The sequence below is a fragment of the Salvelinus alpinus genome, chromosome 6 (assembly GCF_045679555.1).
Source record: "Salvelinus alpinus chromosome 6, SLU_Salpinus.1, whole genome shotgun sequence".
Taxonomy (NCBI): Eukaryota; Metazoa; Chordata; class Actinopteri; order Salmoniformes; family Salmonidae; genus Salvelinus; species Salvelinus alpinus.
Genome location: NC_092091.1, coordinates 5,495,549 through 5,509,522, shown reverse-complemented (window position 1 = coordinate 5,509,522; position 13,974 = coordinate 5,495,549). Strand labels below are relative to the sequence as shown.

Sequence of the window (13,974 nt, the reverse complement as noted above, 5' to 3'; positions counted from 1 at the left end):
ATACATTGAATTTTAACTCATAACATCTTCTGAAGATCAAATCAGTTAAATCATTGTAGATAAAACAGAGCAGAATGAATCATCACATCTGGGGACCATCACCACCAGCATGACTTGTATCTATGTGGACCCTACTACAGTTTAACCAGCTCAGCTATAGACTACACCAGCATGACTAGTATCTATGTGGACCCTACTACAGTTTAACCAGCTCAGCTATAGACTACACCAGCATGACTAGTATCTATGTGGACCCTACTACAGTTTAACCAGCTCAGCTATAGACTACACCAGCATGACTAGTCTCTATGTGGACCCTACTACAGTTTAACCAGCTCAGCTATAGACTACACCAGCATGACTAGTATCTATGTGGACCCTACTACAGTTTAACCAGCTCAGCTATAGACTACACCAGCATGACTAGTATCTATGTGGACCCTACTACAGTTTAACCAGCTCAGCTATAGACTACACCAGCAAGACTAGTATCTATGTGGACCCTACTACAGTTTAACCAGCTCAGCTATAGACTACACCAGCATGACTAGTATCTATGTGGACCCTACTACAGTTTAACCAGCTCAGCTATAGACTACACCAGCATGACTAGTATCTATGTGGACCCTACTACAGTATAACCAGCTCAGCTATAGACTACACCAGCATGACTAGTATCTATGTGGACCCTACTACAGTTTAACCAGCTCAGCTATAGACTACACCAGCATGACTAGTATCTATGTGGACCCTACTACAGTTTAACCAGCTCAGCTATAGACTACACCAGCATGACTAGTATCTATGTGGACCCTACTACAGTTTAACCAGCTCAGCTATAGACTACACCAGCATGACTAGTATCTATGTGGACCCTACTACAGTTTAACCAGCTCAGCTATAGACTACACCAGCATGACTAGTATCTATGTGGACCCTACTACAGTTTAACCAGCTCAGCTATAGACTACACCAGCATGACTAGTATCTATGTGGACCCTACTACAGTATAACCAGCTCAGCTATAGACAACACCAGCATGACTAGTATCTATGTGGACCCTACTACAGTTTAACCAGCTCAGCTATAGACTACACCAGCATGACTAGTATCTATGTGGACCCTACTACAGTTTAACCAGCTCAGCTATAGACTACACCAGCATGACTAGTATCTATGTGGACCCTACTTGTTATGCTGATGAATGAGGACCCAAAAGCGACGTAATAGTAACAGAGTCTTTATTCCAGTATTAAACAAATAATGATTCTCCTGGATATAATCAATGGTAATCCAAAACAGGAAACTGAAATCCTCTCGTCAATAGAGAGGAACGACTGGAGACGCGACCACAGACTGCAGGTCGCTTCGGGAAGGCACTGGCCGTAGCTGACATAGACACCTGCTCACACGCAGCATCTGAAGAAGGCAAAGAACACGACAGGGCGGAACAAGGACACAGGAACAGCAAACATCAAACAAGAATCCGACAAGGACAGAAGCGGAAAACAGAGGGAGAAATAGGGACTCTAATCAGAGGGCAAAATAGGGGACAGGTGTGAAAGAGTAAATGAGGTCGTTAGGAGAATGAGAAACAGCTGGGAGCAGGAACGGAACGATAGAGAGAGAGAGCGGGAGAGGGAGAGAGGAAGGAGAAGAGAGAGAGAGAGAAAGAGGGAAAGAACCTAATAAGACCAGCAGAGGGAAGCACAGGGACAAGACATGATCAAAGACAAAACATGACAGTACCCCCCCACTCACCGAGCGCCTCCTGGCGCACTCGAGGAGGAACCCTGGCGGCAACGAAGGAAATCATCAATCAACGAACGGTCCAGCACGTCCCGAGATGGAACCCAACTCCTCTCCTCAGGACCGTAACCCTCCCAATCCACTAAGTACTGGTGACCACGTCCCCGAGAACGCATGTCCATGATCTTCCGTACCTTGTAAATAGGAGCGCCCTCGACAAGGACGGGGGGGGGGAGGGAAGACGAACGGGGGCGCGAAGAAAAGGCTTGACACAGGAGACATGGAAGACAGGGTGGACGCGACGAAGATGTTGCGGAAGAAGCAGTCGCACAGCGACAGGATCGACGACCTGAGAGACACGGAACGGACCAATGAACCGCGGAGTCAACTTGCGAGAAGCTGTCGTAAGGGGAAGGTTACGAGTGGAAAGCCACACTCTCTGACCGCGACAATACCTAGGACTCTTAATCCTACGTTTATTGGCGGCTCTCACAGTCTGCGCCCTGTAACGGCAAAGTGCAGACCTGACCCTCCTCCAGGTGCGCTCACAACGTTGGACAAAAGCCTGAGCGGAGGGAACGCTGGACTCGGCGAGCTGGGACGAAAACAGAGGAGGCTGGTAGCCAAGACTACTCTGAAACGGGGACAGCCCGGTAGCAGACGAAGGAAGCGAGTTGTGAGCGTACTCAGCCCAGGGGAGCTGTTCTGCCCAAGACGCAGGGTTTCGAAACGAAAGGCTGCGTAATATGCGACCAATCGACTGATTGGCCCTTTCTGCTTGACCGTTAGACTGGGGATGAAACCCGGAAGAGAGACTGACGGAAGCACCAATCAAACGACAGAACTCCCTCCAAAACTGTGACGTGAATTGCGGACCTCTGTCTGAAACGGCGTCTAACGGGAGGCCATGAATTCTGAACACATTCTCAATGATGATTTGTGCCGTCTCCTTAGCGGAAGGAAGCTTAGCGAGGGGAATGAAATGTGCCGCCTTAGAGAACCTATCGATAACCGTAAGAATCACAGTCTTCCCCGCAGACGAAGGCAGACCGGTAATAAAGTCTAAGGCGATGTGAGACCATGGTCGAGAAGGAATGGGAAGCGGTCTGAGACGACCGGCAGGAGGAGAGTTACCTGACTTAGTCTGCGCGCAGTCCGAACAAGCAGCCACGAAACGGCGCGTGTCCCGCTCCTGAGTAGGCCACCAAAACCGCTGGCGAATAGAAGCAAGCGTACCCCGAACGCCGGGGTGGCCAGCTAACTTGGCAGAGTGAGCCCACTGAAGAACAGCCAGACGAGTAGAGACAGGAACGAACAGAAGGTTACTAGGGCAAGCGCGCGGCGACGCAGTGTGAGTGAGTGCTTGCTTTACCTGTCTCTCAATTCCCCAGACAGTCAACCCGACAACACGCCCTTCAGGGAGAATCCCCTCGGGGTCGGTAGAAGCCACAGAAGAACTAAAGAGACGGGATAAGGCATCAGGCTTGGTGTTCTTATTTCCCGGACGATAGGAAATCACGAACTCGAAACGAGCGAAAAACAACGCCCAACGAGCTTGACGTGCATTAAGTCGTTTGGCCGAACGGATGTACTCAAGGTTCTTATGGTCAGTCCAAACGACAAAAGGGACGGTCGCCCCCTCCAACCACTGTCGCCATTCGCCTATGGCTAAGCGGATGGCGAGCAGTTCGCGGTTACCCACATCATAGTTGCGTTCCGATGGCGACAGGCGATGAGAAAAGTAAGCGCAAGGATGGACCTTATCGTCAGACTGGAAGCGCTGAGACAGAATGGCTCCCACGCCCACCTCTGAAGCGTCAACCTCGACAATGAATTGTTTAGTGACGTCAGGAGTAACAAGGATAGGGGCGGATGTAAAACGCTTCTTGAGGAGATCAAAAGCTCCCTGGGCGGAACCGGACCACTTAAAGCAAGTCTTGACAGAAGTCAGAGCTGTGAGAGGGGCAGCCACTTGACCGAAATTACGAATGAAACGCCGATAGAAATTAGCGAAACCGAGAAAGCGCTGCAACTCGACACGTGACTTAGGGACGGGCCAATCGCTGACAGCCTGGACCTTAGCGGGATCCATCTGAATGCCTTCAGCGGAAATAACAGAACCGAGAAATGTGACAGAGGAGACATGAAAGGCGCACTTCTCAGCCTTCACGTAGAGACAATTCTCTAAAAGGCGCTGGAGTACACGTCGAACGTGCTGAACATGAATCTCGAGTGACGGTGAAAAAATCAGGATATCGTCAAGGTAAACAAAAACAAAAATGTTCAGCATGTCTCTCAGTACATCATTAACTAATGCCTGAAAGACAGCTGGAGCATTAGCGAGACCGAACGGCAGAACCCGGTATTCAAAATGCCCTAACGGAGTGTTAAACGCCGTTTTCCACTCGTCCCCCTCTCTGATGCGTACGAGATGGTAAGCGTTACGAAGGTCCAACTTAGTAAAGCACCTGGCTCCCTGCAAAATCTCGAAGGCTGACGACATAAGGGGAAGCGGATAACGATTCTTAACCGTTATGTCATTCAGCCCTCGATAATCCACGCAGGGGCGCAGAGTACCGTCCTTCTTCTTAACAAAGAAAAATCCCGCTCCGGCGGGAGAGGAAGAAGGCACCACGGTACCGGCGTCGAGAGAAACAGACAGATAATCCTCGAGAGCCTTACGTTCGGGAGCCGACAGAGAGTATAGTCTACCCCGAGGGGGAGTGGTCCCCGGAAGGAGATCAATACAACAATCATACGACCGGTGAGGAGGAAGGGAGCTGGCTCTGGACCGACTGAAGACCGTGCGCAGATCATGATATTCCTCCGGCACTCCTGTCAAATCACCAGGTTCCTCCTGAGTAGAGGGGACAGAAGACACAGGAGGGATAGCAGACATTAAACACTTCACATGACAAGAAACGTTCCAAGATAGGATAGAATTACTAGACCAATTAATAGAAGGATTATGACATACTAGCCAGGGATGACCCAAAACAACAGGTGTAAAAGGTGAACGAAAAATCAAAAAGGAAATGGTCTCACTGTGGTTACCAGATACTGTGAGGGTTAAAGGTAGTGTCTCACATCTGATACTGGGGAGAAGACTACCATCTAAGGCGAACATGGGCGTGGGCTTCCCTAACTGTCTGAGAGGAATGTCATGTTTCCGAGCCCATGCTTCGTCCATAAAACAACCCTCAGCCCCAGAGTCTATCAAGGCACTGCAGGAAGCAGCCGAACCGGTCCAGCGTAGATGGACCGACAAGGTAGTACAGGATCTTGATGGAGAGACCTGAGTAGTAGCGCTCACCAGTAGCCCTCCGCTTACTGATGAGCTCAGGCTTTTACTGGACATGACATGACAAAATGTCCAGCATAACCGCAATAGAGGCAAAGGCGGTTGGTGATTCTCCGTTCCCTCTCCTTAGTCGAGATGCGAATACCTCCCAGCTGCATGGGCTCAGTCTCTGAGCCGGTGGGAGGAGATGGTTGAGATGCGGAGAGGGGAAACACCGTTAACGCGAGCTCTCCTCCACGAGCTCGGTGACGAAGATCTACCCGTCGTTCTATGCGGATGGCGAGTGCAATCAAAGAGTCCACGCTGGAAGGAACCTCCCGGGAGAGAATCTCATCCTTAACCTCTGCGTGGAGTCCCTCCAGAAAACGAGCGAGCAACGCCGGCTCGTTCCAGTCACTGGATGCAGCAAGAGTGCGAAACTCTATAGAGTAATCCGTTATGGATCGATCACCTTGACATAGGGAAGCCAGGGCCCAGGAAGCCTCCTTCCCAAAAACTGAACGATCAAAAACCCGGATCATCTCCTCTTTAAAGTTCTGATAATCGTTAGAACACTCAGCCCTTGCCTCCCAGATAGCTGTGCCCCACTCCCGAGCCCGACCAGTAAGGAGTGATATGACGTAAGCGATCCGAGCTCTCTCACTAGAGTACGTGTTGGGCTGGAGAGAGAACACAATATCACACTGGGTGAGAAAAGAGCGACACTCAGTGGGCTGCCCAGAGTAACATGGTGGGTTATTAACCCTAGGTTCCGGAGACTCGGAAGACCAGGAAGTAGCTGGTGGCACGAGACGAAGACTCTGAAACTGTCCAGAGAGATCGGAGACCTGAGCGGCCAGGGTCTCAACGGCATGACGAGCAGCAAACAACTCCTGCTCGTGTCTGCCGAGCATTGCTCCCTGGAACTCGACGGCAGTGTTGAGAGAATCCATAGTCGCTGGGTCCATCTTGGTCGGATTCTTCTGTTATGCTGATGAATGAGGACCCAAAAGCGACGTAATAGTAACAGAGTCTTTATTCCAGTATTAAACAAATAATGATTCTCCTGGATATAATCAATGGTAATCCAAAACAGGAAACTGAAATCCTCTCGTCAATAGAGAGGAACGACTGGAGACGCGACCACAGACTGCAGGTCGCTTCGGGAAGGCACTGGCCGTAGCTGACATAGACACCTGCTCACACGCAGCATCTGAAGAAGGCAAAGAACACGACAGGGCGGAACAAGGACACAGGAACAGCAAACATCAAACAAGAATCCGACAAGGACAGAAGCGGAAAACAGAGGGAGGAAATAGGGACTCTAATCAGAGGGCAAAATAGGGGACAGGTGTGAAAGAGTAAATGAGGTCGTTAGGAGAATGAGAAACAGCTGGGAGCAGGAACGGAACGATAGAGAGAGAGAGCGGGAGAGGGAGAGAGGAAGGAGAAGAGAGAGAGAGAGAAAGAGGGAAAGAACCTAATAAGACCAGCATAGGGAAGCACAGGGACAAGACATGATCAAAGACAAAACATGACACTACTACAGTTTAACCAGCTCAGCTATAGACTACACCAGCATGACTAGTATCTATGTGGACCCTACTACAGTTTAACCAGCTCAGCTATAGACTACACCAGCATGACTAGTATCTATGTGGACCCTACTACAGTTTTACCAGCTCAGCTATAGACTACACCAGCATGACTAGTATCTATGTGGACCCTACTACAGTTTAACCAGCTCAGCTATAGACTACACCAGCATGACTAGTATCTATGTGGACCCTACTACAGTTTTACCAGCTCAGCTATAGACTACACCAGCATGACTAGTATCTATGTGGACCCTACTACAGTTTAACCAACTCAGCTATAGACTACACCAGCATGACTAGTCTCTATGTGGACCCTACTACAGGTTAACCAGCATGACTAGTATCTATGTGGACCCTACTACAGTTTAACCAGCTCAGCTATAGACTACACCAGCATGACTAGTATCTATGTGGACCCTACTACAGTTTAACCAGCTCAGCTATAGACTACACCAGCATGACTAGTATCTATGTGGACCCTACTACAGTTTAACCAGCTCAGCTATAGACTACACCAGCATGACTAGTATCTATGTGGACCCTACTACAGTTTAACCAACTCAGCTATAGACTACACCAGCATGACTAGTATCTATGTGGACCCTACTACAGTTTAACCAGCTCAGCTATAGACTACACCAGCATGACTAGTATCTATGTGGACCCTACTACAGTTTAACCAGCTCAGCTATAGACTACACCAGCATGACTAGTATCTATGTGGACCCTACTACAGTTTAACCAGCTCAGCTATAGACTACACCAGCATGACTAGTATCTATGTGGACCCTACTACAGTTTAACCAGCTCAGCTTAATGACTACACCAGCATGACTAGTATCTATGTGGACCCTACTACAGTTTAACCAGCTCAGCTATAGACTACACCAGCATGACTAGTATCTATTAGGACCCTACTACAGTTTAACCAGCTCAGCTATAGACTACACCAGCATGACTAGTATCTATGTGGACCCTACTACAGTTTAACCAGCTCAGCTTAATGACTATACCAGCATGACTAGTATCTATGTGGACCCTACTACAGTTTAACCAGCTCAGCTATAGACTACACCAGCATGACTAGTATCTATGTGGACCCTACTACAGTTTAACCAGCTCAGCTATAGACTACACCAGCATGACTAGTATCTATGTGGACCCTACTACAGTTTAACCAGCTCAGCTATAGACTACACCAGCATGACTAGTATCTATGTGGACCCTACTACAGTTTAACCAGCTCAGCTATAGACTACACCAGCATGACTAGTATCTATGTGGACCCTACTACAGTTTAACCAGCTCAGCTATAGACTACACCAGCATGACTAGTATCTATGTGGACCCTACTACAGTTTAACCAGCTCAGCTATAGACTAAACCAGCATGGCTAGTATCTATGTGGACCCTACTACAGTTTAACCAGCTCAGCTATAGACTACACCAGCATGACTAGTATCTATGTGGACCCTACTACAGTTTAACCAGCTCAGCTATAGACTAAACCAGCATGACTAGTATCTATGTGGACCCTACTACAGTTTAACCAGCTCAGCTATAGACTACACCAGCATGACTAGTATCTATGTGGACCCTACTACAGTTTAACCAGCTCAGCTATAGACTAAACCAGCATGGCTAGTATCTATGTGGACCCTACTACAGTTTAACCAGCTCAGCTATAGACTACACCAGCATGACTAGTATCTATGTGGACCCTACTACAGTTTAACCAGCTCAGCTTAATGACTATACCAGCATGACTAGTATCTATGTGGACCCTACTACAGTTTAACCAGCTCAGCTATAGACTACACCAGCATGACTAGTATCTATGTGGACCCTACTACAGTTTAACCAGCTCAGCTATAGACTACACCAGCATGACTAGTATCTATGTGGACCCTACTACAGTTTAACCAGCTCAGATATAGACTACAACAGCATGACTAGTATCTATTAGGACCCTACTACAGTTTAACCAGCTCAGCTATAGACTACACCAGCTTGACTAGTATCTATGTGGACCCTACTACAGTTTAACCAGCTCAGCTTAATGACTATACCAGCATGACTAGTATCTATGTGGACCCTACTACAGTTTAACCAGCTCAGCTATAGACTACACCAGCATGACTAGTATCTATGTGGACCCTACTACAGTTTAACCAGCTCAGCTATAGACTACACCAGCATGACTAGTATCTATGTGGACCCTACTACAGTTTAACCAGCTCAGCTATAGACTACACCAGCATGACTAGTATCTATGTGGACCCTACTACAGTTTAACCAGCTCAGCTATAGACTACACCAGCATGACTAGTATCTATGTGGACCCTACTACAGTTTAACCAGCTCAGCTATAGACTACACCAGCATGACTAGTATCTATGTGGACCCTACTACAGTTTAACCAGCTCAGCTATAGACTACACCAGCATGGCTAGTATCTATGTGGACCCTACTACAGTTTAACCAGCTCAGCTATAGACTACACCAGCATGACTAGTATCTATGTGGACCCTACTACAGTTTAACCAGCACAGCTATAGACTACACCAGCATGACTAGTATCTATGTGGACCCTACTACAGTTTAACCAGCTCAGCTATAGACTACACCAGCATGACTAGTATCTATGTGGACCCTACTACAGTTTAACCAGCTCAGCTATAGACTACACCAGCATGACTAGTATCTATGTGGACCCTACTACAGTTTAACCAGCACAGCTATAGACTACACCAGCATGACTAGTATCTATGTGGACCCTACTACAGTTTAACCAGCTCAGCTATAGACTACACCAGCATGACTAGTATCTATGTGGACCCTACTACAGTTTAACCAGCTCAGCTATAGACTACACCAGCATGACTAGTATCTATGTGGACCCTACTACAGTTTAACCAGCTCAGCTATAGACTACACCAGCATGACTAGTATCTATGTGGACCCTACTACAGTTTAACCAACTCAGCTATAGACTACACCAGCATGACTAGTATCTATGTGGACCCTACTACAGTTTAACCAGCTCAGCTATAGACTACACCAGCATGACTAGTATCTATGTGGACCCTACTACAGTTTAACCAGCTCAGCTATAGACTACACCAGCATGACTAGTATCTATGTGGACCCTACTACAGTTTAACCAGCTCAGCTATAGACTACACCAGCATGACTAGTATCTATGTGGACCCTACTACAGTTTAACCAGCTCAGCTTAATGACTACACCAGCATGACTAGTATCTATGTGGACCCTACTACAGTTTAACCAGCTCAGCTATAGACTACACCAGCATGACTAGTATCTATTAGGACCCTACTACAGTTTAACCAGCTCAGCTATAGACTACACCAGCATGACTAGTATCTATGTGGACCCTACTACAGTTTAACCAGCTCAGCTTAATGACTATACCAGCATGACTAGTATCTATGTGGACCCTACTACAGTTTAACCAGCTCAGCTATAGACTACACCAGCATGACTAGTATCTATGTGGACCCTACTACAGTTTAACCAGCTCAGCTATAGACTACACCAGCATGACTAGTATCTATGTGGACCCTACTACAGTTTAACCAGCTCAGCTATAGACTACACCAGCATGACTAGTATCTATGTGGACCCTACTACAGTTTAACCAGCTCAGCTATAGACTACACCAGCATGACTAGTATCTATGTGGACCCTACTACAGTTTAACCAGCTCAGCTATAGACTACACCAGCATGACTAGTATCTATGTGGACCCTACTACAGTTTAACCAGCTCAGCTATAGACTAAACCAGCATGGCTAGTATCTATGTGGACCCTACTACAGTTTAACCAGCTCAGCTATAGACTACACCAGCATGACTAGTACGTGGCCTACTCGTCGCGCAGCGCGCGTGGCCCACTACAGTTTAACCAGCTCAGCTATAGACTACAACCAGCATGGCTAGTATCTATGTGGACCCTACTACAGTTTAACCAGCTCAGCTATAGACTACACCAGCATGACTAGTATCTATGTGGACCCTACTACAGTTTAACCAGCTCAGCTATAGACTACACCAGCATGACTAGTATCTATGTGGACCCTACTACAGTTTAACCAGCTCAGCTATAGACTAAACCAGCATGGCTAGTATCTATGTGGACCCTACTACAGTTTAACCAGCTCAGCTATAGACTACACCAGCATGACTAGTATCTATGTGGACCCTACTACAGTTTAACCAGCTCAGCTTAATGACTATACCAGCATGACTAGTATCTATGTGGACCCTACTACAGTTTAACCAGCTCAGCTATAGACTACACCAGCATGACTAGTATCTATGTGGACCCTACTACAGTTTAACCAGCTCAGCTATAGACTACACCAGCATGACTAGTATCTATGTGGACCCTACTACAGTTTAACCAGCTCAGATATAGACTACAACAGCATGACTAGTATCTATTAGGACCCTACTACAGTTTAACCAGCTCAGCTATAGACTACACCAGCTTGACTAGTATCTATGTGGACCCTACTACAGTTTAACCAGCTCAGCTTAATGACTATACCAGCATGACTAGTATCTATGTGGACCCTACTACAGTTTAACCAGCTCAGCTATAGACTACACCAGCATGACTAGTATCTATGTGGACCCTACTACAGTTTAACCAGCTCAGCTATAGACTACACCAGCATGACTAGTATCTATGTGGACCCTACTACAGTTTAACCAGCTCAGCTATAGACTACACCAGCATGACTAGTATCTATGTGGACCCTACTACAGTTTAACCAGCTCAGCTATAGACTACACCAGCATGACTAGTATCTATGTGGACCCTACTACAGTTTAACCAGCTCAGCTATAGACTACACCAGCATGACTAGTATCTATGTGGACCCTACTACAGTTTAACCAGCTCAGCTATAGACTACACCAGCATGGCTAGTATCTATGTGGACCCTACTACAGTTTAACCAGCTCAGCTATAGACTACACCAGCATGACTAGTATCTATGTGGACCCTACTACAGTTTAACCAGCACAGCTATAGACTACACCAGCATGACTAGTATCTATGTGGACCCTACTACAGTTTAACCAGCTCAGCTATAGACTACACCAGCATGACTAGTATCTATGTGGACCCTACTACAGTTTAACCAGCTCAGCTATAGACTACACCAGCATGACTAGTATCTATGTGGACCCTACTACAGTTTAACCAGCACAGCTATAGACTACACCAGCATGACTAGTATCTATGTGGACCCTACTACAGTTTAACCAGCTCAGCTATAGACTACACCAGCATGACTAGTATCTATGTGGACCCTACTACAGTTTAACCAGCTCAGCTATAGACTACACCAGCATGACTAGTATCTATGTGGACCCTACTACAGTTTAACCAGCTCAGCTATAGACTACACCAGCATGACTAGTATCTATGTGGACCCTACTACAGTTTAACCAGCTCAGCTATAGACTACACCAGCATGACTAGTATCTATGTGGACCCTACTACAGTTTAACCAGCTCAGCTATAGACTACACCAACATGACTAGTATCTATGTGGACCCTACTACAGTTTAACCAGCTCAGCTATAGACTACACCAGCATGACTAGTATCTATGTGGACCCTACTACAGTTTAACCAGCTCAGCTATAGACTACACCAGCATGACTAGTATCTATGTGGACCCTACTACAGTTTAACCAGCTCAGCTATAGACTACACCAGCATGACTAGTATCTATGTGGACCCTACTACAGTTTAACCAGCTCAGCTATAGACTACACCAACATGACTAGTATCTATGTGGACCCTACTACAGTTTAACCAGCTCAGCTATAGACTACACCAGCATGACTAGTATCTATGTGGACCCTACTACAGTTTAACCAGCTCAGCTATAGACTACACCAGCATGACTAGTATCTATGTGGACCCTACTACAGTTTAACCAGCTCAGCTATAGACTACACCAGCATGACTAGTATCTATGTGGACCCTACTACAGTTTAACCAGCTCAGCTATAGACTACACCAGCATGACTAGTATCTATGTGGACCCTACTACAGTTTAACCAGCTCAGCTATAGACTACACCAGCATGACTAGTATCTATGTGGACCCTACTACAGTTTAACCAGCTCAGCTATAGACTACACCAGCATGGCTAGTATCTATGTGGACTCTACTACAGTTTAACCAGCTCAGCAGTCCCATTGAGATGAAACCCAGGATAGAGGGGCTGAGTGAATGTGGTCTGGACTCTGCGGAGGAGGGTCATTGTGTCAGAGACACTGTAGAAGGACAGAGTACCTGCCTTGTGATCCAGGTACACTCCTACTCTGGAGGACTTAGGGCCTGATACTTTAGTCTCATAATTATTTTGTCTGAACAAATAACCACCACTATAGCACTCTAAACACCAGGACTTGTTATTGAGTCCAAATTCACCATCTCTCTCTGTTCTGCTGATGTCTTTATATGAGACTGCTGTATAAACCCACTTCCCAGTCCACTCCACCTCCCAGTAACAGCATCCAGACAGACCCTCTCTACACAGAACCTGCCAGTGGTTGGTGAATCTGTCTGGATGATCAGGATATTGTTGTAATTGGTCTGCATAGGTCACCTTTTTGTTCCCTTTAGACAGAGAGAGGTCTGTGCTTGCTGTGTTTGGGTCCAGTGTGAGCTGACAGGAATCTGGGAGAAGAGCAGAGCAGAGACCAATGAGGGGAGTCAGAACAATAAGTTAAGTCAGATACTGTATCTACCCTGTCTTTGATTAGAGCACAGCAGAGATCAAATCAGAGAAATATGAGGAGTCAGATAGATACCCAGTCTTTGATTAGATCTACTATTGCTATATATTTCTAGAGGGATTGTTAGGAGTGTCAGTAAAAAGAGACTGTTAGTTACTTCACAATAAAGAGACTCACGTTGTAAAAACTGTTCTCTGGTCTTGGGCTCTGGAGGCAGTACAACATCCACTATATTCACTACAGACACACAAACACATTGACAGAGAGAGGGAATGTTATCATCAGACCATATTCCACATGTATATGACTAGTAGGGAACTTTCAATGGTCTAAAGTTGATGTTCTTATTGTTTTCAACACACCTGTAGTGGAGATCTTGGTCCATTCTCCTTTAAGGAAGTCTTCTAGTTTCTCTCTCAGTTCAGACACAGTCTTACTCACATCTCCAAAGTACTGAAGAGGACGGACAACGATACTGGGTAAGTCTGAAGATACACTGATACTGGAGAGAGACTGATAACTCTGGAGAGAGAGAGAGAGAGAGCGAGAGAGAGAGCGAGAG

At 46.6% G+C, this 13,974-nt stretch overlaps 1 protein-coding gene across 1 annotated transcript in view; it reads right to left on the bottom strand.

Annotated features, from left to right (window-relative positions):
• LOC139577959 (tripartite motif-containing protein 16-like) overlaps positions 1-13,974 on the bottom strand; it is a gene marked incomplete at its 5' end in the record, with an annotated part of 43,514 nt that overhangs the window by 28,805 nt on the left and 735 nt on the right. The window contains 3 exons of the mRNA XM_071405080.1: positions 12,967-13,353; positions 13,590-13,649; positions 13,775-13,934. Coding sequence (XP_071261181.1) covers positions 12,967-13,353; positions 13,590-13,649; positions 13,775-13,934 — 607 coding nt within the window. The remainder of the gene's footprint in view (positions 1-12,966; positions 13,354-13,589; positions 13,650-13,774; positions 13,935-13,974) is intronic.